This window comes from Mirounga leonina, unplaced genomic scaffold (genome assembly GCF_011800145.1).
Source record: "Mirounga leonina isolate KUSES-001 unplaced genomic scaffold, KU_Mleo_1.0 Mir_126, whole genome shotgun sequence".
NCBI classification, from domain to species: domain Eukaryota; kingdom Metazoa; phylum Chordata; class Mammalia; order Carnivora; family Phocidae; genus Mirounga; species Mirounga leonina.
The window spans coordinates 21784283-21808914 of NW_023270314.1; the positions used below are offsets into that span (position 1 = coordinate 21784283).

At 51.2% G+C, this 24632-nt stretch overlaps 1 protein-coding gene across 1 annotated transcript; it reads left to right on the forward strand.

Moving 5' to 3' along the window:
* Positions 1–1475: 1475 nt before the first annotated feature.
* MYO1A (myosin IA) lies at positions 1476–23069 on the forward strand. Its single transcript, XM_035002337.1, has 28 exons — positions 1476–1492; positions 6002–6135; positions 6266–6381; positions 6645–6739; positions 6930–7034; positions 7242–7288; positions 7432–7495; positions 7912–8010; positions 10239–10342; positions 10458–10605; positions 11081–11199; positions 11278–11364; positions 12749–12814; positions 12978–13082; positions 15683–15745; positions 15952–16152; positions 16322–16548; positions 16909–17109; positions 17348–17441; positions 17855–18004; positions 18116–18184; positions 18613–18687; positions 20345–20479; positions 21172–21278; positions 21675–21807; positions 21925–22077; positions 22255–22382; positions 22678–23069. Exons 2-28 carry the CDS (start codon positions 6022–6024, stop codon positions 22799–22801), a joined length of 3129 nt encoding a protein of 1042 aa, XP_034858228.1. The 5' UTR covers positions 1476–1492; positions 6002–6021; the 3' UTR covers positions 22802–23069.
* The last annotated feature ends 1563 nt before the right edge of the window (positions 23070–24632 follow it).

Below are 24632 nucleotides of genomic sequence, written 5' to 3' on the forward strand. Positions count from 1 at the left end.
GTATTAGAACTGTTACAGCCTGCCATTGCCTCAGTTTCCCATGTTTGTGGAATTGATGGTGAAATAGCTGGGCTAAGGAATTCCTGGGTAAGTTTTAGCCTGTGGGTAATGCCTTAGTGTTGTTTTAAAAGATTTGTCATTTATATTTAAAATAAATGTTCACAAATGTTTGAAAGGAACAAAACGATCAGGGATGGCTCTTTGCCATGGGTCTCATTTTCGCTCTTTTCTGTAAGAAAAAATAACAATGTCTTACTATATATTTTTTCATTTTTATTGTACAAGTTTGTAAGTAATCCCAATTTTAATAAAGTTTTATAGACTATATAGTGGTCTCTCTTAATGAACGTGTACTTTTCTTATTTGGATCTCTTGAGGCAATTAGCTTCTAAGTTTCATCTTTTTGATGAGATGGTGTTGCATGCCGTCTATTTTCCTTTTTTTCTTAACCACCACTCCCCACCCTGGGTCTGCCTTGGTCTACTTCCATCCTTGGCCTGGATGATTTCCCAGCATGCCAGATCTCGAAGGGGTATTCTTGCAGGAGTCACAGGTTGTACGACCATGCTGTCTCACAGGGAAAAAACGTATAGGCTGTTCCTAGTCCAGGGAGCTACTCCGATTGTGCTTTAGTTCTTCTTCTTTTTTTTTTTTTAATTTATTTTTATTAGACAGAAAGCATGAGCAGTGGGGAGGAGCAGAGGGAGAGGGAGAATCTCCAGCAGATTCTCCACTGAGTGCACAGCCCCACTCGGGGCTCAATCTCACAATCCTGAGATCATGACCTGCGCCGAAACCAAGAGTCGGACACTCAACTGACTGAACAACCCAGGCGCCCCTACTTCTTCCTTTTCTTAAAAAATATCTTTTGTTTCTCCACTGGGGTGAGGGGAAGACCTGTGGATCCAACTGTGGGGTTTCTGCCAAGAGCTTTGTGTAGGGAGAGAGGGGGCGGGGCTGTAGTGAGTATTAGGGGCCATGGAATAAAAACTTCAATTATGTGTAGGCCTGGCTTCTGTAGGAGGAGTCTGGTACCTTCCATTTTCTTTTATGTTTTAGCTATTTCCTTTGCTCTGGGGATCCGTTACAGCATTTGCATTAATTCTCTGCCTGTGTCCTCTCTTCTCAGTTATTTAGACTACATGGAAATCTATTGTCCATTTTTCAGACAGTCTGTGAAACAGGAAGAATCAGGAGGAGATCATATGTAAATTTATGTAGATGAATGCACACTAATGGCATCTTTTCTCCTCTCCCCTCTTTTTTTTTTTTTTTTAAGATTTTATTTATTTATTTGACAGAGAGAGACACAGTGAGAGAGGGAACACAGGCAGGGAGAGTGGAGGAGGGAGAAGCAGGCTTCCCACGGAGCAGGGAGCCCGATGCGGGGCTCGATCCAAGGACCCTGGGATCAGGACCTGAGCCGAAGGCAGACGCTTAACGACTGAGCCACCCAGGCGCCCCTCTCCTCTCCCTTCTATAACTATACTAGGTAAATAAGAGATGGAGGTGATTATAAATCATTGAATTAATAAAAAAGCATTATTGCTAGGTATGCAACATCATAGGGTTTTAGTAAGGATAAAAAAAGAATAAGTGTGAAGAAGTTCTTCTCAAACTTGAACATGCGTAGGAATCATCTGGGAAGCTTGTTAAAATGCAGACTTCTGGGGCCACCTGGGTGGCTCAGATGGTTAAGCGTCTGCCTTCGGCTCAGGTCACAATCTCCAGGTCCTGGGATCCAGCCCCATATCGGGCTCCCTGCTCAGCGGGGAATCTGCTCCCTCTCCCTCTGCCTTTCTTCCTGCTTGTGCTCTCTCTGTCTCTCTCTCAAATAAATAAAATCTTTAAAAAAAAAAATAATTCAGACTTCTGATACAATAAGTCTGGGTTGAGGCCCAAGATTCTGCATTTTTTTTTTTAAGATTTATTTATTTGCAGAGAGAGACACAGCGAGAGAGGGAACACAAGCAGTGGGAGGGGGAGAGGGAGAAGCAGGCTTCCCGCTGAGCAGGGAGCCCGATGTGGGGCTTGATCCCAGGACCCTGGGATCACGACCTGAGCTGAAGGCAGACGCTTAACGACTGAGCCACCCAGGCGCCCCAAGATTCTGGATTTCTAATGAACTCCCAGGTGATTCAGATATGGGGTGTGGACCTCACTTTGAATATCAAGGATGTAAAACACTTAAGCTTGTTGCCTGGCACATAGTAAGTATTTGATCAATGTTACTAGTTGACACCAAATAATTTGTGAGAGTCAAGAAGACCCTCTACCACCAAACATCTTCACCATATCTGAAAACTTCTGTGTTTTTATTGTGTAGCATCTTTTTAAAATGAATATACTTGGGGCACTTGGGGTACAATATTTGTTTTAAGTTTTGCTGAGTTTTGACAAAAAGAGTTAATTGACAGTTGTGTAACCACTCCTGCAGTCATGATCTAGAGCTTTTCCATCACCCCCAAAGTTCCCTCATGCCCCTTATACAGACTAGAAATGTTAATGGGGAGAAGAGGAAGGGGATTTCAGAGTCATGATGGAGAAAGACCAGTCAGCTCCAGTTACTTGAGTTTTACCTGGGATCAGATCCCAGTCCTGCATCCCCCAGGCCTCCTCTCATCCCTGGAATGCTTTGACAGATCTTGAAATCGCCACGAACTTGGATGTGTATTTGTACCTCATTAATTTAGAGTGACCCATTCATCCCAGTGTGGCCAGAACCTTCCTAGTTTTAGTAGTCAAGTTCCCACGTTCAGAGGACTCATCCTAGGTCCCAGACAAACTAGGATGGTGGGTCACCCCAGCTGTGATGTTGATTCCATTGTGCCTCGCCTGAGGATGCCATCTCATTTTAGAATCCCTTCTCTTGTGTGAGCACATAGGAGACACTCAGACAGCAAGTGAGTGGGTCGACACACAGATAAACCCCACACTGTGGGTGGCTGCAGATTCCTGGCCTGGAGAACAGGAGACCTGGGTTCCAGACCTGGGTTCCCAGGATCACACCATGGGAAGGTGGCTTCTCACCCTGGGTCTGTTTCCTCCACACAAAAGACAGGATCTGTGGTCCTTTCTGCCTCTGATCCGGATGCTGCTTCTGTGTATATCTGGGATTGTGTGCTGATGGCACTTCCGCTTGGCTTGCTTGCTCTCTCTTTCCCTTGCCTTTTTCTCTCCCTTCGGATATATATATAGTAGATCAATAAATCATGTAAAGGCAGGTTGATAATGGAATTGCTGATGGGCCAGGCGTATGCAGAGTGCTTCTGTGAGAGCAGTAGAGTTTGGACCTTGAACCGAGCAGCTGTGGCTGGGAGTTAGAGGATGGAGTCTGTCTTCAGTTAAGTGTGCTCTTTGTGCATGCCTGGGAGAGAGGATGGTGGGCAGAGGGAGCCTGTTGTTCAGGAATTTTCCTGGGTGGATGAGGGGGTATCCTGGAAAACAGGATTGCATAAGCCTCTTTTCTATTGGGGGTGGTTATTTTCAGCTGGGCTGGTGCCCAGGAAGCAGCATCTCAGGGTCTCATTCAGGTTCCTCACCCAGAAGGATGAAAACCAGAAATACCAAGACTTGGGCTGAAACCTATGGGAGACTTAGGGTCAGGAAGCTACATTCTGTTCCTGGTTCTAACATGTATTGTCTGTGGAACCTCAGTATTTGCCTCTAATTGTCCTTTTCAATGCAGTGAGTAGCTGCACTGCTTAGCTCACAGGATGGTGTGATTCAGTGAGATGAGACAGGTGGGGAGTCCATGAAACTGGCATCCATACAAATGCCAGGTGGTATTACTAACTAGAGCCTTCGGGTCTGTTTGTGGGGGCTGACCCATGGGGGGGGAGGGAATTGGGGGATTTTGTCTGCCTAGCTCCCCAAGTAATATCATTGATACCCTCTGACTCCCAATGAGATAGGTAGGTTTGAGGGAAGTACTGTTTCTTTGCTAGGGAAGACACCCCAGCCTGCCTTCCTCTTTGGCAAAAATTCCTGACTTTTTAGAAAAGCTTTTCCTTGGCTATTAATTCCACTCCTGCTCTTATTTCCAAATTTGGGGGGCAGTGGAGCAAGAACTCTACCTGAGCCCCTCAGCTAAGCCCAGCCAGATACTCTTTCCTACCTAGAGGGGGCTTTCTCATATGACTGAGCATCTCCCTCTGGGGCATCCAGCCTGGGAAGGGTTAATCGAGCCACACCCTCAGCAGGAACAGCCTCGGACTTTGTGCTGAGCTGCCGTCTCTGGCCTCTCCTGACTTGACTGGCACAGGGAGACTTGGCTAGAGGAGGCAGCACAGTGGAAGGTCAGAAGAGTGGACACTGGCAAGAGGAAGGCAACCTCTTTCCTGGCCCCTCAGACACCATGGACAGCTCCCGTTAACGAAGACACCTCTCCACCCTTCGGGCCTTGGGACTCCTATGCCCCCTTCCTGTCAAATTGGGATTTCATTCACTTTCTCCAAGGGACACTGAAGTACACCCTAGTTCCAGTGTTGGGTGAGTCTTGCCTTGACCTATCACTGCTCTGCACATCCAGGGGTGCCCTATCTGGGGAGTGCTTCCTTTTTCCCTCTCCCACCCCCCGACCTGTCACATTCCCACTCCCCTCAAATCCAAATCCAAAGAATATGCCTTTCTCCAGCCCTGCTTCTGCTGCTCACCCCTGCCTGCCAAGTCACTTAAAAACTTTAGTTTTTTTAATCTGGAAAATGGAGATAATAATAGTACGTACTTCATGAGGATATTGTTTGTAAGCACCAAATGATTTCGTGTATATAGTGTTTGGAGCCCTGCGTGGCCCGTGGTACCTGACTGTTAGAGATTGCTAGTGTCACTATTCTTACTGCTCTCTCAGTTGTGTCCTTCCAGGAAGTGACGAGCGCTCTCATTTTCTGAAACGTGGGGAAAGCAGAGTGAAGGCTGAAGTCAGCCTATGTTCCCCTCTGGCCCAAACTTCCATCTCTGCTTCCCTCCCCTCCCCCGCCCAGGTTGAGCATTGCTGGAGACTAGGAGATGTGGCTTTTTTATTCCTTTTAGGGAGTAGCCCTGACCATTGTACTAATGATTCTGTTCCGCACCAGGCCACCCCACCTACTCGGTCCCACAGGAAAGACTGAGGAGGGCTGGGCTTCCTCCTGAGGTTGCACCTGCCATGTGCCCTCTGCATGGGGCTGAGCCCCACAATAATTCTGCTCCTCCTTGCCCACTCCCACCAGCTACTAAAAAGCTGGGTGTGTCCCTCTGAGGCAAAGTCCATGCCGGAAGGTTACAGCAATGGGTGTAAAAGCTGGAGATGGAAAAATAGGGACAGATGTGTAGGCACCTCCGGAGATCGTGACAGCTACTTGATGTGGCAGAAACCAACCTCACTTTTATTTGGGGTATTCTAATCTTTTATGGAGGAGCTCCTGCCTCTGTCCTCTTACTCACCAATCACCTCATCCAGCCCCCCTTTAGACGATGAATCTCACTGTGGCAATGAGAGGGACCTTCGGAAGAATGTTCATGCTGGGTGTGGGTGGGCCCGGTGACTTAACTAGAGGTTGCGAGAGGTAGGAGAGAAGGAGAACTGGGGGAGAAGGTCAAGGAGTCTGGACCCTGGCCAGGACCTCGGTGCAGGAGGGAGCGAGCCTCCAGAGCTTACCCTTTCTTCCCCAGGCTGCTCTCCTGCAAACACAACTGTGCTCCCCAACCCCCCCACTCCCCACCCCCCAGTCACTGCCTGCTGGGTGCCTTCCTTACCCTGGTCAAAGGCAGGTGGTCCTGCCCCACCTCCACCAGCCCTAACCCCAGAAGCAGGGGATCCTCCCCACTCAGGGAGAGTTCCCACAGCTTCCCGCAGTTAGCTTTGGCTAGTCCAGAGGACTCCCTGTGTTGAGGACCATCTCTAGGGCCAGGAGTTGGAGGGGAAGGCTTTCTTAGATCCTTCTGCCCTCTTCCCCTCACACAGTTACTGACCCCTGAAGCTGAGCAGACTTCAGCCAGCCAACTGACCCCTTATTCCCAGGACCAGTAGCTCCTCTGGACATGACTCTTCTGGAAGGCGCCGTGGGGTTGGAGGACCTGGTGCTCCTGGAACCCTTGGAGCAGGAGGCTCTTCTCAAGACCCTCGAGCTGCGCTATGAGAAGAAAGAGATTTATGTGAGTGCATACGGGTGCCCCTGGCTGTGGGTGTGTGGCCAGAGAGGTCCTGTGATCCCACTCCTTCCTCCCCCTCTCAGCATCCCCTACCCCCACCCCTGCTCATTCTCTTTACCTTTTTTGCCTCCAGACCTACATTGGGAATGTGTTGATCTCCGTGAATCCCTACCAACAGCTGCCCATCTATGGCCCGGAGTTCATTGCCAAATACCGGGACTATACCTTCTATGAGCTGAAGCCCCATATGTAAGTAAAGGGACTGAGGGAAGGCTGACAGGGCCCCCACTTCCTGACAGCCAGACACCCTAATTTCCTCTATCCTTTCTCCTAAAGGAGGCTCTCCAGGTTCCACCCCCCCACCCCTGGCCCCAGGAAGCCCCTTCCTAGACCTACCACTTGCCTCAGTCTAGTCCAAGGAGGGCGGATGACTCTGGGGGCCGGAGATGGAGTGAAAGATGATGTCTTGGATTAGCCCCACCTTAGTCATCACCTGCTTCCTCCCCTCCAAGCTATGCTTTGGCAAACATGGCGTATCAGTCACTAAGGGACCGAGACCAAGACCAGTGCATCCTCATAACAGGCGAGAGTGGAGCCGGCAAGACTGGTGAGGCACCTGCTGGGGGGGGCCGTGGGGTCACTGCTGGAGCCACCCCCTCCTCTCTTCCCAAGCCAGGCTGGTCCTGCCCCCACCCCAGAAATTTCTCCCCGGTTTTTCTGCTTCTGAGGGATGGGAGGTGCTGGACTTAAGGGGAGTTAAGGGCGGAGGGATCCACGTGATGGTTTCTCTTACACAGAGGCTAGTAAGCTGGTGATGTCTTATGTGGCCGCTGTCTGTGGGGAAGGAGAGCAGGTGAACTCTGTAAAGGAGCAGCTGCTTCAGTCAAACCCAGTGCTGGAGGGTGAGGATTCCAGTCTCTACCTCCTCTGCACCCCCACCCCACCCGACTGGCCCCAGAGACACTCAGCCCTACACCCTCTTACCCTGTTTTCGTTCAGCCTGAAAAATCTGAGATTGGCATGATGGCTGGAAGACCTTCCTCCTTCCCCTTCTCCAGAGCCCCTCTTCTCCCCTCAGTCTCCTCACCTCCCTCTCCCCATCTCTGCAGCTTTTGGCAATGCCAAGACCATCCGCAACAACAACTCCTCTCGATTTGTGAGTGACCATCTCCCTGGCCTGGGAGGAGAGGGTGTGGGGGCTTGAGAAGGAGGAATGGGGCACAGACCCCTGCTGGGCAGGGCGGTGAGAAGAGGAGGAAGCAAAGTCTCTCTCTCTCTCTCTCCCTCTGGTCTCTGAAGGGAAAATACATGGACATTGAGTTCGACTTCAAGGGGTCCCCCCTCGGTGGCGTCATCACAAACTGTATGTGTCTCCCCATTCTTTGTTTTTTCTTTTTTTAAGATTTTATTTACTTATTTGAGAGAGAGAGAGCGCATGTGCACAAGCAGGGGGGAGGGGCAGAGGGAGAGGGAGAAGTAGATTCTCTGCTGAGCAGGGAGCCCAACGCAGGGTCTTGATCCCAGGACCCTGGGATCATGACCTGAGTCAAAGGCAGCCGCTTAACCTGACTGAGACACCCAGGCACCCCGAAAGTGTCTCCCCATTCTGCTCACCACCTCTCCCTCCTTCCTGTCCCACGGTGTCCCTTTCTGCTGATTTACTACCATAGGAAGGAATAGTAGGCTACCAGGAGACTGCCCAAGCCCTGGGAGCAGACTTAGAGGGAAGCTTTGGTGTCTCCCTGCCCCTCAGGATGTTATTTTCTAATTCCCTGCCAGATCTGCTGGAGAAATCCCGAGTGGTGAAGCAGCTTGAAGGAGAAAGGAACTTCCACATCTTCTATCAGTTGCTGGCCGGTGCAGAAGCCCACCTGCTGAGTATGTGCCTGTCCCAGACACATGGCAGAAGATCCCCAACCTCCATTCAGTCTCCTCTGGGCCCCTGTAGCCCTCAGGCTTCTTCTTTCTGCATTTCTCACTCTGAATCTCATCCACTCATTGTTGGGAACAATTCCCCAACCTCTGTGTTCTCTTCTTTTTCTGGGATTGTATTGCTAGGAATAAATCTTCTGGCCTCTTGACCTGCTCTTATTCCTCTGTCCTGCTTGGGTTCCTCCTTCCCCAGGCTAGCTTCAAAAATGGAACACTTATTTCCATCTATCATTCTTTCCTATCTTCAATTTAAGGGACTTTATCGATAGCTCAGCAGAAAATCCAACAGGATATTCTAAGTGTTCAAGAATGTTTGATGAGCAGTAGTTGAAGTTGTTCTGGGTCTACATCTGCCTCACCCAGGCCCTGTCCTTGATTCACTTTTCTTAGATGGTTTTATGGAGGTTCCACTTATTCATTCATCAAACATCTCTTGAACACCTACTATGATCGAACATTGTGCTGGCCTCTAGCGATGCAGAGTTGAGTAAGATGACATGGACCCTGTCCTGGAGAACTTATGGTCTTCTAGGGATGGCAGATACGTGAATGGAAACACTGCAAAATACAGTGTGATTGGTGCCAACAGGCCTGTGCCAGTGGCTGTAGGAGCAAAGTCATGGAGCACTCTGCCTTGTCCCAGAGAGCCCTGGAGTGGGCCCGAGGTGGCTCTGGGTGGGCATCACTGTGGAGTCTGGTGTGACTTCAGGCCTTGCCAGAGTTTGCCTCCCAATCCTGCCTCTAGCTGTGAGCACTGTGGGTATCTGGCCCCCAAGGACCTGTCCTTTTGGTTTCTGGTTGTTTTCCACTGGACTTGTGCCCCTTTCCTTTCCCCTCCTGGGGGATCTCCATGGTTCAAGAGCCCCTGCAACTCTCATTATTCCTTCCTGGCTCAGTAGTCTTGGTTGTTCTCAGTTTGTCTGAATCATAGGTACTAGTATGTTGTTCTGGTTGATTCTGTCACCCATTGATTTAAGCTAAGTCTGAGCAAGGCCTCCCTGGTGTCATCACCCCAGGGCCTTTCTGACTCATTCTTTGTCCAGACACCCCTCTTTAGCAGGTTCCTGCTTCAAAATTTGTGTCTCAGGGGAAGCTGCCATTACACTCTAGTTTGAGGGCCATTCCCTGATTATCAGATCATGTGAATAACAGATCATTGATATCCCTCAAGCTCTATGCTTAACCTACTCCTTCCCATCTCAGGTGAACAGCTTCAGCCATTCTCTTGATTCATTTATTAAAAAGAAAAAAAGTTTTTATATGCCAGCCAGGCACACAGGATATGAAGATGAAAAACAGTCCCAACACACGAGTTGTTCATTTGTGGGAGAGATAGAAAAAAACAAAACCTAGCCCGTGTGTTATGGGCTGGGATAGAGATTCACCATGGGGGGAACACAAGAGAGCCTTTTGGCTCAGCCCCACAACGTCAGAGAAAAGCTTTCAGAAGAGGGGTCAGGGTTGGGGAACATAGCACCTGCCACTTTGTTGGTACTTAGTGAACGAACAATGAATGGGCCAACCCTGGCCAAGGGTGAGGTGTTGAGGCTCAGGGTGGGTGGGAGATATGTGCTCGCCCTTCTTTCCTCACCTTTGTCCTCTCAGAGCCACTGAGAACTGAGCAGGACAGATAGTTTGCTTGTTTGTTTTCATTGTTTAGAACCCTGAGGGTGGGACGAGGAGTGGAATGAGATTTTTCTTTCATAAGAGTTGGAAAGAAACCCAACAATTAAGAACACCCAAACCCGGGGTGCCTGGGTGGCTCAGTTGGTTAAGCGACTGCCTTCGGCTCACGTCATGATCCCAGGGTCCTGGGATCGAGCCCCACATCGGGCTCCCTGCTCAGTGGGAAACCTGCTTCTCCCTCTCCCACTCCCCCTGCTTGTGTTCCCTCTCTCACTGTCTCTTTCTCTCTCTGTGTCAATTAAATAAATAAATAAAATCTTAAAAAAAAAAAAAGAACACCCAAACCCTAAATACTGCTTAAAAATTTAGTCTATCATCATGGGAATTCATGATCCCCAAACAAAGGAGGCAGGGGAAGAGCCTAAAACAAAAATGGCTCCTTTGAATTAATGAGTAAACCAAGCTGGGGCAGGGGCTGTGAGAGTCAAGGCCAGAGGACTCGTGAGAGCCTGCGTACTAAACCTCTTCCCTCACACTGGCCCTCCCAGAGGCCCTGAAGCTTGAGCGGGACGCAAGTGGCTATGCCTTCCTAAACCAGAAAGTGTCCAGAGTTGACGGCATGGATGACGCCTCCAACTTCAAGGCTGTACAGGTGGGTGCCCAGGGTGGGCCATTAGGTCATCCTTTGAGCCCAGGCTTTGGCTTTGAGAAGGGAGGCTTTGAACTAGCACCACTGTTCAGCTTCTGATTTCTGCTCTCTCCTCAAGAGTGCAATGACTGTGATTGGTTTCTCGGAGGAGGAGATTCAACAGGTGCTCGAGGTGACGGCCCTCGTGCTGAAGCTGGGGAACGTGGAGCTGGCAGACGAGTTCCAGGCCAATGGGATATCAGCAAGTGGCATCCGGGATGGGAGAGGTCTGCACCGCCCTGTTGGTGCCCCCAAGCTGCTCCTCAGTCTCCTACTACAATTCCTGTTCTTCCACCATCTCCTGTGTAACTGACTCCACTCTGATTCAGTCCTACTCAGCCCATTCCCGAGTTCTTCCCCAAACACACCCATGGAGAATTCCCAGTGAGACATTTTGGAATGAGGTTATGAAGTTTGATAGACCTAGATTCTGGGACCTCTCTGAATCTCAGTGGAGCCTTTACAAAGAATTTCAGGAGATTCTTCTATTAAAGTAGATAATGCATTCAAAGTGTCCAGAGCTCCCTCTCTCCTCCTCCTCCCCCCCAAGAGATTCCTCCTGGGCCATGTCCTGGATGGGCTGTAAGGACATCCCCAGCAAGACCCAGGGACACCCATCTCCTAGCAGTGTCAATTCTCAGCCCTCCCTCCCCAGGAGGAAAGCCCTCTTTCAGGCCATGTTGTGTTTCCTCCTCACTCCAGGTATTCAGGAGATTGGGGAAATGATAGGTTTGAATTCAGAGGAACTAGAGAAAGCTTTGTGCTCAAGGACCATGAAAACAGCCAAAGAAAAGGTGGTCACTGCACTGAATGTCATTCAGGTAAAGGCTCTATGGGAGGAGGCTGACTTGGGGACTCTTCTGTGGCTGCCATCCTAACCAGCTGGCCCTGCCCTACAGGCTCAGTATGCTCGCGATGCTCTGGCCAAGAACATCTACAGCCGCCTTTTCAACTGGATAGTGAATCGAATCAATGAGAGTATCAAGGTGAGAGATGGCTCTCCTCCCCCAACTCTCTCCTGTCTGCATCACCTTTCTTGCCCTGGTCACCATCCCCGTACTTTGGGTTCTGAGATGAGCAGAGGAAGAAGCATGAAGGGTAGGGTTCAGTTCCTTCCAATAGTGTGTCGTTGTGGAAACATCTCTGGTTTTTGAGTTTGACTCTGGATCCCCTACTTACCAGCTGTGTGGCCTTTTCATTTCACAGAGATTCTGAGCCTCAGTTTCCTGATTTGGAAAATTGGACATTCATGCCTACCTGCTTCACAGGGCTTAGTGAGGATTGGATAAAATTACGTACATGGTTACCATATAACCAGAAATTCCACTCCCAGATATATATCCAAGAGATTTGAAAACAAATGTCCACATAAAAACCTGTACCCAAAAGTTCAGAGAGACATTATTCATACTAGCCAAAAAGTGGAAACGACTCAAATGTCCATCAGTTGGTGAAAGGATAAACAAAATGTGGTATATTCATACAATGGGGTACTATTTGGCCATAAGAGGGAACGAAGTACTGATTCATGCTCAGCTTGGACAAATCTTGAAAACATTCAAGTGGAAGAAGCCAGACACAAAAGGCCACATTTTGTATGATTCCATTTATATGAAATGTCCGGAATAGGCAAATCCATGGAGATGGGAAGTAGATTAATGGTTAACAGGGGCTTGGGGTCGGGGGAGGGGCAGGGGGAGTGTCTGCTAATGGGTATGGGTACAAGATTTCTTTGGGGGATGATGAAAATGCTCTGGAATTAGGTAGTGGTGATAGTCATACACCTTTTGAATATACTGGAAAAAACCCACTGAATCGTACACCTTTGAAGGGTAAATTTTATGGAATGTGAGTTAGATCAAAATGGAGCTATTGTTCAAAATTTTTGTACATGAAAATGCCATCAATTCAGAAGCTATTACTGAAAGACAGCAGGGGAAAATAGGATTTGAATCTAGGTTTGGATAAGTGCTTAGCCCTTTTGAAATTTGATTTGTTCATCTGTAAAATGGGAATAATCACACCTTCTAGGGTTATTGTGAGGCTTAATGAAGTAAGAGCGTAGAATTTTTTGTAAAATGCTCTACAAATCTAAGAGATGATTATTTTCCTGAGAGGATCTTAATGTCTTCCTACCTCGTTCCATCGGAGCACCAGCCTGGAATCTGTTCACATCTCCCTTCTCCCTCCCTCCCTCTGCTTGTCCTCTAGCATGTAGAGGAGGAAGGAGTTCACGACAGTTCTTTCCCAGCATGGTCAAGCTCACCAGAGTTCTGTTTGCCCTCTGCTCCGGTCACCTCCACCCGAGAAGGGCCTGGCCTGGTATGCAGAGGAGGCCCGTCCTCAGATTTATCTTTTCCTCCTCTTCAGGTGGGCACTGGGGAGAAGAAGAAGGTAATGGGGGTCCTGGATATCTATGGCTTTGAAATTCTAGAGGTGAGAGCTTCATCCACCTGCAGCACCCTGCTTCCCTAGGGTTGGGGCATGTAGGCTCAAAGGCGGTAGGGGGGCGGGTTGGGAGAGGGAAGGTGTAGGGCTGAGAGGCAGGAAGAGATTTGGGCTGAGCTGCCCCTTCTCTGCCCCGGGTCCCCTCCCTCAGGATAATAGCTTTGAGCAGTTTGTGATCAACTATTGCAACGAGAAGCTGCAGCAGGTGTTCATCGAGGTGACGCTGAAAGAGGAGCAAGAAGAATATGAGAGAGAGGTGTGCTCAGCCTTCCCCCACCTACCCTCTTGGAAATTGCTTCTGGGCACATGCCCGATCTGTCCTTTCTCTCCATCACAATTTCCTCTTACTTGTCCCCAGATGGGAACACAAAGCACAAAAAGTTTCCCTTGCCCAGGTGAACAGTCCAGCCTTCCCAAGAAGCCCTGGTCTTTGCTCTCCAGCCCCCAGGCCCCCTGCTCCCACCCCAGGCCACGCAAGGAAGGGGTAGACCGATGGAAGGGTGTGTGTGTGGCGGGGAGACCTCACAAGGGTGGGGGGACAGCTGTGTGTGGCCTGCAGCGCACTGTGAACCAGATTTAGAAGGGACATTTCTCCTGGCCTCGTCACCCTACCACATCCCTTTTGATGCTCTTCTCTAACGTCTCAGAATTCTTTGTCTCCTCAGGCCCTGGCCGATGTCACGGTCCCCTTTTGTGGCACCCTCATCCCAGATTTCCTCCCCAGAAGTGCCCCATGGCTCAACATTTCCACACTCCTTCCCCTGTTTGGCGAGAACCCTTGTTTCTATGGCTAGGTGTTAGAAAAGCTATCTGATTGAGCTAATCCACCCCAAAGTGTGAATGGCTCACAGTCTCACTCATCAAAACCCTCCCAGGGATGCTGCCTGTGAGCCCTCAGGAATCTGCTGTGGCAGAATTTCAGGCAATGCAGTCATAATGTGTGGGAAAGGTTTTTGTTTTTTAGTTGTTTTGTATATTTTTATTTTTAAAATTTAATGATCAAATAGAGAACACATTCCCATGCTTCAAAATTCAAAAAACTTTAAAAAGCGTATAAAGAAGGGTTCCCTCCCAGCCTGTCCCCAGCCTCCTAGTACTCCTCCCATCTAGAGGCAAATGAAGGGGCCCTTTTCAGAGGTCTTTTATGTGTAATCAAGCAAATCTATAATTACGTTTTCCCACAGAATTTATTCAAGTGGCAGTGCATACACTCTGCTCTACATCTTGCTTTCATCAGTTAATAAGAGATCTTTCCATATCGGTATATAAAGAAGCATCTTTATAGCTACATAGGATTGTAAGGATATCATACTTCATTTAACTAGTTGGGGAAGGTATATCGGGGATGAAGTAGGAGGACAACTCTACTTAATTCCACTCTGCGTTCCCTAAAGATCTGCAATTTCCTAAAGATCCCTAAAGAGAGAGAGAGGCTTGTGCTCCCCAGCCACATCCCCACACCTGGGAATGGCCTGAGCCTGGGAGGGCTGGCCCTTGGGTGGGACCAGGAGCTATCCGCCTGCAGCTAGCCCTAAAGTGGGGAACAATTATCTTTGGGTCTTCTTCTGTATCATTCTTGCCTTTTTTAAAAAAGATTTATTTATTGGAGTGACTGGGGGGCTCAGTCAGTTGAGTGTCTGCCTTTGGCTCAGGTCATGATCCCAGGGTCCTAGGATCGAGCCCCACATTGGGCTGCCTGCTTGGCAGGGAGTCTGCTTCTCCTTCTCCCTCTGCCCTACTCATGCTCTCACTTTCTCTCTCTCTCAAATAAATAAATAAAATCTTTTTAAAAAAAGATTTATTTATTTGAGAGAGAGAGAGAGTGCGCACACACATGTGTGCAGGGGAGGGAGGGCAGAGGGAGAGAGAATCTTGAGCAGACTCCATGCTGAGCACAGAACCAATTACCCGGTGATCAGGACCTGAGCTGAAACCAAGAGTCAGAAGCTTAGCTGAGGGTGCCTGGGTGGCTCAGTTGGTTAAGCGACTGCCTTCGGCTCAGGTCATGATCCTGGAGTCCCTGGATTGAGTCCCGCATCAGGCTCCCTGCTCAGCAGGGAGTCTGCTTCTCCCTCTGACCCTCCCCCCTCTCATGTGCTCTCTCTCATTCTCTCTCAAATAAATAAATAAAATCTTTAAAAAAAAAAAAAAAAAAAGCTTAGCTGACTGAGCCACCCAGGTGCCCCCATTCTTGCTTTAAAAAAAACAAAAACTATACAATCCCAAAGTATCAGGTAGATTAGTGGTTCTCAAACTAGTAGCATCAGCATCCCCCAGGAAGGTGTTAGAAAGGCAGATTCCTGGGGGCTCTGTCCAGTCCATGCTACATCAGAAAGCCTGTGGGTGGGGCCCAGCAGTCTGTTTTCCCAAGCCCTCCAGATGACTGTGATGCAAATTTGAGAAGCACTGATGTAGGTCTTTGAAGATGTATCAAGGTAGGTCTATTGTTTGATGAGGTGGGCTCATGTGCTTTGGTTTTATAGGTCATGAGAGCAGTGTGGCCATTTGCTCTTCCACATCCTCAGGGATGCTTCCCTACTCCCACAGTGGGGTAATCCCTATTGCAGCCTTTACTCAACATATCACACTTCTGTCTCCACCCCACAGCTACCTACAGGGCTCTCTGCAGCATCTCCCCCTTCCTCACAGCTGCTTTGGGTCCTCCCATGTGTCTAGCCACCCACGCCACAAATTCTCCATCAACCTTGGAGGGAATGGGACCTAAACAAAAACCACAGCAAGCACCCCTCTTAACTACAGGGCTTTCTGAGTCCTTTGTGGGGTGGGTGAAAGGGAAGCTGAGCCCCATGAGGTCTTGGACCTGCTCCTGTGACCTGTCACATCTCTTCTTGCCAGGGCATACCATGGACAAAGGTGGACTACTTTGATAATGGCATTATCTGCAACCTCATTGAGCATGTGAGTTATCCTTCTCTCATTTGAGACCTCCTTCCTCTTCCAGACTGCCTAGATATCCTTGCCCTGTCTCTCCCACCCTCCTCCCTCTGCCCCACTTGGTAAGGATGGTAAAGAGGACAAAGAGTGAGCGGCAGAGGGACAGCAGTGAGAATGTGGACATGTTGGAGGACCTGGCTAGGTTGGGCTGATCTTGTTTCCCTGACCAGAATCAGCGAGGCATCCTGGCCATGCTGGACGAGGAGTGCCTACGGCCTGGGGTGGTCAGTGACACCACCTTCCTAGCGAAGCTGAACCAGCTCTTCTCCAAGCACAATCACTATGAGAGCAAAGTCACCCAGAATGCCCAGCACCAGTATGACTACACCATGGGCCTCAGCAGCTTCCGTATCTGCCACTATGCGGGCAAGGTGACATGGCAGGGCTGAAGGGTAGAGACTAGGGCTGGGCGTGGGTGGAAGGCAATGGGGGAGAAACTGTGGGGTGATGAGATCTGGGAACACTTCACGCTGAGACTGGGAGCACCAAGTGCTGGGACAGGGTCACGGGCCCTCCAGACCAACAGCTGTTTCTCTACAGGTGACTTACAACGTGAACAGCTTCATTGATAAGAACAATGACCTACTCTTCCGGGACTTGTCCCAGGCCATGTGGAAGGCCCGGCACCCCCTCCTTCGGTCCTTGTTCCCTGAGGGAGATCCCAAGCAGGCATCTCTCAAACGCCCCCCGACTGCTGGGGCTCAGTTCAAGAGTTCTGTGGCCATACTCATGAAGAACCTGTATTCCAAAAACCCCAACTACATCAGGTGACACGCCGGGCATATAGGGAAATGCAGCGTATATGATGAACATGCAGTGTTCGTGCACTATAGACCTTGTCTTTTGTGGGGGGGGGGTGGTGTCTCTGGAATAGGAGTATCCGAGGCCCTTTCCTCATAAAAAACAAAGCCAGATGAGTTGCTGAGAGTCCTGTAGCAGGGAGAGCATCAGACTTTGATAGGGACCATGCTACAGTGAGTGAAGCTGGGAAGGCCAGCGTGTTCACTTCCTCTGAAATGTTTCTACCCAGGGGACCGTGCGCGGAATAGGGTTATGGAGACCAGGATGGGTCATACTTGCAAAGGTGAAGCTCCTGAGGCCTGTGCCTTGCACCCCTCCACCCCAAGGTGTATAAAGCCCAATGAGCATCAGCAGCGAGGTCAGTTCTCGTCGGAGCTGGTGGCCATCCAGACTCGGTACCTGGGACTGCTAGAGAACGTGCGGGTGCGACGGGCGGGCTATGCCTACCGCCAGAGGTATGGGCCCTTCCTGAAAAGGTACCAATTGCTAAGCTGGAGCACGTGGCCTCGCTGGAATGGGGGAGACCGGTAAGACTCCTGGGGGAGACAGGGGAGCAGGGACCATCTGGGCCGGGGAGAGAGCAGTGTCATGTAAATCCCCAAAGCTCTGTGAATGGATACTTGGTGAAATGAAAGCTCACTTTTCAGAGGCTCTGAAGTCTGTGCAAGCCCTGAACCCTTCTCTGCGTAGAAGAAGTTGGGGAAAGTTGAAAGAAGACCCTTCCCTGGGATGCCCCTGGGCAGCTTTCTCCATCTGTTCCTGTAGGGAGGGGGTCAAGAAGGTTGTGGAGGAGCTAAGCTTGTCCTCAGAGGAGCTGGTCTTTGGGAAGACGAAGATCTTCATCAGAAGCCCCAGGACTGTGAGTTGGAGGGAGCACTTGTGTTTGGCGCAGGTGGGAGGTAGACGGGTTGGAGAGCCCACGAGTGAGAGGCTGGGGCAGAGAGGAGCATCTGTAACTGGGGGTGGATGGTGGGTGAGGCAGTCTGCTCTCGCCAGGGACTTTATCCCCGGGACCTGAATCCTTGGGCTCCCTGCACGGCCCATGCTGAGTGCCTCTAGCTGGAGCGGGACGCCTGAGGGTCCCAGGCATGCGCCACTCGTGTCTGAGTGTCCAAACCTAGCACAGGCCCGTGACAGAGTTAGAGTTCAGTAGGTGCCCATGGAGTGAGTGCAGGTGCTAAGACAAAGGAATGAGTACGACACTGGCTGGGAAGGCCCGTTGCCCGGGTTCCCCCAGGCCAGCCGTTCCGCCCCTCCTTCCACTCTCCACAGCTGTTCCACCTGGAAGAGCAGCGGCGCCTGAGACTGCAGCAGCTGGCCACGCTCATACAGAAGACCTACCGGGGCTGGCGCTGCCGCACCCACTACCAGCTGATACGCAAGAGCCAGATCATCATCTCCGCCTGGTTTCGGGGCAACGTGGTACCAGTTACCCCCCAAGTCCCACCTCCTCGCTCTAATAGGAGACTGGGAAGCGGGAGAGGTGGTTCAGGAGATGGGGTTTTTTCCTAACAGGCCTATTGTTTTCTGCAGCAAAAGAAACATTACGGGAAGATAAAGGCGTCAGCATTGCTGATCCAGGCTTTTGTGCGAGGGTGGAAGGTAACGGGGAAGGGCAGCGGGGCTTCCTCCTGACTCCTGGGTCCTTCCGCCACATGGTTTTTCCCGGAGTGTGTCGGCAGTGGGGAGGAAAGAGTAGCAGAAAGCGGGACCTCCCGTGGCGTGATGGCGTGTCTGCGTGTGTTTCTGGGTCTGCTGGTGTGTGTCCGGGAGTGTGGATGCACGCCGGGGAGATGTGTGCATGTGCCTGGGTGTGTCTCCGACCTGGCAACAGAGCTCTGCTTGCTGCTTGGAGGGCCCTCCTCTCTGCCATCTCATCTGCCTTTACTCGCTCCTAGCACAGTGTCAGCTCTTTAGCTTACTGTGTTCTTTGTGTGGGTGAGAAATAGTAGAACCTCTTCTCGATCTGTTGTCTTTTAGGTCTAACTGTCTATCTTTACTTTGCCTGCTTTCTCGTCTGTCCCTGCCAGGCCCGCAAGGATTATCGAAAGTACTTCCGGTCAGCAGCTTCCCTCACCTTGGCAAATTTCATCTACAAGAGCATAGTAAGTGGTGGGGGTTGAGGGTGGAAGGTGGGGGTTGAGGAGGGAGGGACAGGTTTGGAAAAGGAAGATGAAGTGTTTGAGAAGAGGTGACCCAAGACTTTCCCCCCAAGGGCTTCTTCGATCTGCTTGTACTTGACGATGAAGTCCAGGGATAAAAGGGAGTGGGGCAGCAGCCTGCAGGGAGCAGGCTTCAGTGTCCCAGGGCCCAGGGGCAGAATGGGAGGGCATTCTGGCCTGAGCAGACACTGCAGGCAAAGTGGTGGCCGGAAGGGCTCCCAGCACACTCACTGACTGGTCTGTGGCGAATAGGCTCAGGAAGACATGGGCCGGATGGTTAACAACAGTGCAAAAGCACTGTGAGGACACACATAGCGCTAACTAACTCAGCCTTCCAAGATCCATTTTAGGGTTCGGGTGAAGGTGGAGGAATCCTATCTCTCTTCTGAAACCATAGCAAGCGAGTCCAAAACTGAGTGCACTGCCTTTTTCTATTTTAATTTTTCTAACCTAATGTCTTAGTAAAAAGTTTTCAGAAAAATTCCCAAAACTTAGAAGTGCTCAAAATCAAGCCATTTTTTAAAAAAAGATTCATTTATTTTAGAAAAAGAGAGCATGAGTGAGCGAGGTGGAAGGGGGTGGGGAAGAGACAGAGGGAGAGAGAGAATCCTGAAGCAGACTCCAGGCTGGGTGTGGAGCCCAAGGTGGGGCTCGATCTCAAGACCCTGAGCCGAAATCAAGAGTTGGCTGCTTAACCGACTGAGCCATCCGGGTACCCCAAAATCAAGCCATTTTCTATATCTTCAATAATTCTACCCCACAAACAAACAGGGTGCTGGGTGCTCCCTGGGATATAAAGACTTGAGAATCCTTGTTCTAGATTGGGAGAGACTAAACAGATGCCATGGGTGAAACTTGATTGGATCCTAGAACAGGAAAAATAAAAGCAAAGCTTTTAAAAAGGACATTTTTAGAAGTTTATAAAGGACATTAGGAGAAATTTGAGCATGCATTGCTGGTGGATGAGTGTATCTAATTAATGTTAGTCTTCTTAGGTATGGAGGTGCATCTCAAAGGATGGTAGTAGAATCTGAGTGGGCGGAGCTGAGTTGAGAGCAGGGTGGGCTAAGGCACAGAGTGATGATGCATGGGCTGGCAGAGGGCGTGACGAGGAGTCCTGTCTGAGAGGTGTGCCAGGATAGTGCAGGGGATCCTGTGGCATGAGGCTGGGCTCTGTGTGGCAGACCTTGAATGCCAGGTGGAGGTCTTGGGCTTGACTGATCAGAGAGGAGGGGAGACGGCCCCTGCAGAGGCAGCCGGCGGTAAGCAATTGTGAACCCAGACAATAGGAAGCTACAGGAGCGAACTTTCGAGGCCAGTTTTCACCTTGGTTCCTCTCACCTCACTACCCTGGGCAGCAGGTCTCTGCTTGGAACTAACCCTTCCCTCCCTTCATACTTTTACTGGCCAGCCTCCAGCCTACACTTGACACCAAAAGAGATCCGGGAGAGGACTCCCTTCCATCTCCTTGCTCCACTTGGTGCTTCTCACTCTGGGTGGCCTCCCTCCTTTTTAGTGGCAGGATCTGGAGGAGAGTTTGCCTCTTGGGAGGACTTTCTTCTCATTGGTCCACTCCCAATCCCGCCCCTTCCCCATCTAGACACAGAAGTTCCTGCTGGGGCTGAAGGACAGTTTGCCGTCTACCAACATCCTGGACAAAACGTGGCCGGCCGCACCTTACAGATGCTTCCACACAGCTAACCAGGAGCTGCGGCAGCTCTTCTACCGCTGGAAGGTGAGGCAGGCCCGGGGGCCGCGCCTCTCATTTCTCTTTCTCTCCTCCTCCCTCTGATGTTCCTCTCCTGCCTCCCTCTTCCACTTTTTTTTTTTTTCATTTTTTTTTATTGTGGAAAAGCATACATAACAAAATTGGTCATTTTAACCATTTTAAAGTAGACAGTGCGGCGGCATTAAGCACACTCACATTGTTGCGAGAGCATCACCACCATCCATCTCCGTACTTCGTTTCATCACCCCAAACTGACACTCCGTACACATGAAGCAGTGACTCCCCGTTCTCCACTCCTCCAGGCCCTGGAACGCATCCCCTACTTTCTCGGTGAATTTGTGCTAGGGGCCTCATATAAGTAGAATCATACATTTGTCCTTCTATGTCTGGCTTATTTCACTCAGCAGTGTTCTTCCGTTCGGGAAATACTTATTGAACACCTGTCTAGACTAGGCCTTGCGCTGTGTGCTGGGCATACAGCCCTCCCTCCTAGGGCTGGCATTTGATTGTTTCCATCCCTCTCCCCCGGGAGTCCCTCAGGCCCCAGGGCTCCTGCAGCCCCTGGCCTCTCTGAAGTGCCTAGAGCCTGTTCTATCTGCTGTCTCTCCTCTTCTCCACCTCTCAGTGTTCCCCCCACCCCCCTCCCCAGTCCTGCCCCCTGCCTCCGGGAGCTTAGCCCCTGCCCCTCCCCCTCACAGTGCAAGAAATTCCGGGATCAGCTGTCCCCGAAGCAGGTAGAGATCCTGAAGGAGAAGCTCTGTGCCAGCGAACTATTCAAGGGCAAGAAGGCTTCCTACCCCCAGAGGTGAGGGCCCCTCAGACCTCACGCAGTCAGTTTCATCAGGAGCAAAGAGAGGATTCCCCCAGGTGGGATAGGGCAGTGGTTCCCAAACTTGAGTGTGCATCAGCACCACCTGGCAGGCTTGGTAACACCCGGATTGCTGCACCCCTTTCTCAGAGTTTCTGATTCGGCAGGTCTGGGGCTGTGGGCCCAAGAATTTGCCTTTCTAACAAGTCCCCAGGGGACGCTGCTGTTGGTCGTGGACCACATTCTGAGAACCACTGAGATAGAGGATATGGTGGAGGGTGAGGAAAGGGGCATGGGAGGACTAAGAGGGGAACTCACTGTGGGGAGGCCCAGGGCCTTGGGGGTCAGCGGTAAGAACCTGGTCTCCACCATGTACCTCCTGTGTGTCCTCAGTGTCCCCATCCCATTCCACGGTGACTACATTGGGCTGCAAGGGAACCCCAAGCTGCAGAAGCTGACGGGTGGTCTGGAAGGGCCTGTTCTGGTGGCAGAGACCGTGAAGAAGGTCAATCGTGGCAACGGCAAGGTGAAGGCCTGCATCCAGAACTCCTCCCCAGAGCCTGCGCCAGAGCCTTGGGGCTGGTAGCTGGAAGGGTGGGGGTTTATCCTCGCCTTTCCTCACACTTTCCTCTTCTGTCCCTAGACTTCCTCTCGAATTCTTCTCTTGACCAAAGGGCATGTGATTCTTGTAGACACCAAGAAGTCCCAGGCCAAAACTGTCATTGGGCTGGACAGTGTGGCCGGGGTGTCAGTCACTGGCTTCAAGGATGGGCTTTTCAGCTTACATCTGAGTGAGGTATAAGAGCCCCCTGGGTGCAGGCCCTCGGACTGGAGAAGGTGGTGGGCATCACGGGGTTGGGGTGGGCTGGAGGTGATGGGGCCCAGACCTCTCGCTCTGGGCCTTCAAAGCCTCTCAGGCTGCTCCTGTAGAGGAAAACTGAATTCTGTCCTCACCCTTTCCCCCCTTCCTAAGATATCATCAGCAGGCTCCAAGGGGGACTTCCTGCTGGTCAGTGAACATGTGATTGAACTGCTAACCAAAATGTACCGGGCTGTGCTGGAGGCCACACAGAAGCAGCTTCCAGTCGCCGTGACTGAGAAGTAAGGCCATGAGCTGGGGGTGAGGGCCAGCTTGGGGGCAGGTGACCAAGCTGTTGGTCATTGTGACCGGGAAAATGCGTGTAGTCGGAAAGTGAAGCACACTCTGTCAGGGCAAGGCTCGGAGGTGCTTCTTAGTCTCCCCACCCAAGTTCTCTGGGGCCCTGAGTCTTCTGACGCAAGGGGAGGAGAGATGCGCTTCCTTCAAGAAGGGGAGGGGAAGCCATCATGAAAATATAGGAGTAGGGGTAAGGGGATGGGGGTACTAGCTTTGCCCCTCTTTCTGTTCCCCCTCCAGTTTCTCAGTGAGGTTCAAGGAGAGCAGTGTGGCTGTCAAGGTCATCCAGGGCCCTGAGGGTGGTAGAAATGGCAAGCTAAGCTGCAAGAAGAAAGGAGGCCGTGGCCTGGAAGTGACTGTATAGTGAGGAGGTGGGGGCCGAACGCAGGGACAACAGCTTCTTCTCCGGGACCAGTGTCCACCGGCGTTTGTGGAAGGATCTCCTGTCCAACCCCTCTGATCCTGGGGATGGGGCTCAGAGACTGAAGAACCCTTGAAGAGGACCTTTCTTCTCTCAAACTCTTCCAGTCCCCTCTCCCTTAGAACTTAGCTTCCTCCCAACCCTCAGCCTCTTTGCCCACTAATAAAACAAGTGACTTCCCAAACATTCGCTCAGTGTGGGTGAGTCCCTATTCCCCCACCCTCACAGGACTTGTACTTTGACTGCCCTCGCCCCCTTTCCCCTCCTCAGGCTCCTTGGAGCTAGCAAATGCAGATAATAAGAATGGAAAAGAAGGGAAATTGTCTGCAGGCTCCTTGACCGGCTGAGCTCTGGCGGGGTTTGGAGAGACTGGGGTGGGGGTGGGGCAGCCAGCGATGGGACTCAGGTCCCAGGTGGCCAACGGGCTGATTCATTAAGTGTGTCCCTGGAGGGAAGAAGTGAGGATCCCTGTCTTGTCGGAAACTAGGATCCTTTGGAGATTTAGCCTGAAAAGAGGCCCAAGGCTGGCGGGCTCATGTGAGCTGAGGTGAGCTGGGGAATGCAGGGTCCCCTGCACCCAAGAGTTCCAGTGCCCCCTCCATCCCCAAGCTCATCACTGGGCTCTGCCACATCTGCCCCCCAGCATCCCCTTCCTTTCTGTACACCAGAGATGCAAGGCTTCTGCCAACAGTTATCTTGCTAATCACTGCACCGCAGCTGGGGCCGGCAGCTGGTGGCACTTGCAGAGGGTGTGGGGGGTGGGGGAGGCTCCCAGACCCAGACTCTCCCACCCCTATGTCATCCCACCCTTGTGTCATCGCCATTATTTTTTTCTTGATTTTCAACTGTTTCACACCATCTCGTTGTCCCCTTTTCTGTGGGCTCTAATATCAATATGTAATATTTTGTATAACGCTCTGAATAGCTCCCCTCTCCCTTAATATCTGTTTCCTTATAGACTCTGCTTGTCTCAGCCTCTCCCACCCCTTTCTGTACTTTAGGGAACAAGCAGCTCCCGTGTTTGCAGTGAAAGGTAGATTTGTGCTCTGTGAGAACGTACAAATGGCTGCCTTTGTTCCTGTCTCTGCAGGTTTGTCCCTCCTTTCACCACCCCTACCTTCCTTGCCTCTTCCCTATCTCTACCACTGAGCTCTCTGGGCCTGGAGGCTGGGGTTTCCCTCCACCTCGAGCTTCCAGAGTTTCTATCATCTGCAGGCAGCTCACGGCCCCAGGTAATCATGCTGGCGGGAGACCTGATTCTCGCTTCTCTTGTTGCCTGCAGCTTGATGTCGCTCTCTGAGCACCAGCCCGCGTTCCTGCACACCCTGCTGGGGGGGGGGGGAAGGGGGGAAGGGGGGGAAGGGCCCAGGGAGTCAGTTCTTCCCAGGAGGGGGGTGGGGGGGTGGGGGGGCTGTGTCCTGAGTGAGGGGAGCTCAGGCTCCCAGTCAGCCTTCTGCCACCCCCCACAGCTCCCCCCATCCTTGACTTCTCAGAATCAGGCCGAGGAGATCCTGTCTGGCCAGGGGGGTTGGTTACCAGAGCCTGACCGCCCCCGCTCTCCGCCTCATCTCCTGCTCCCAGGGCCCAAATTGTCGTCACTTTCCCAGTGAAGTGTCTGGTCATTTTCAGAAGCAATTTCAGGAGAATATGCAGCTGCTGTTCCCCATCCTGCTTTCCTTCCCCAGGGCTGAAGGCACTGTCAGCTCTCTGGACTGGGGAGGGGAGCGGGGGGGAGGGCTGGAGTCCCTGTCCCCCTCCTGTCCTCCCTCCAGCA

Bases quoted from the DNA above. Each gene is read 5' to 3' on its own strand.
- MYO1A (XM_035002337.1), top strand. From the start codon at position 6,022: ATGACTCTTCTGGAAGGCGCCGTGGGGTTGGAGGACCTGGTGCTCCTG. The intron at 7,496-7,911 runs GTATGTGTCTCC...ATTCCCTGCCAG, and splicing joins CGGTGGCGTCATCACAAACT to ATCTGCTGGAGAAATCCCGA. The intron at 17,110-17,347 runs GTAAGACTCCTG...CTGTTCCTGTAG, and splicing joins CGCTGGAATGGGGGAGACCG to GGAGGGGGTCAAGAAGGTTG.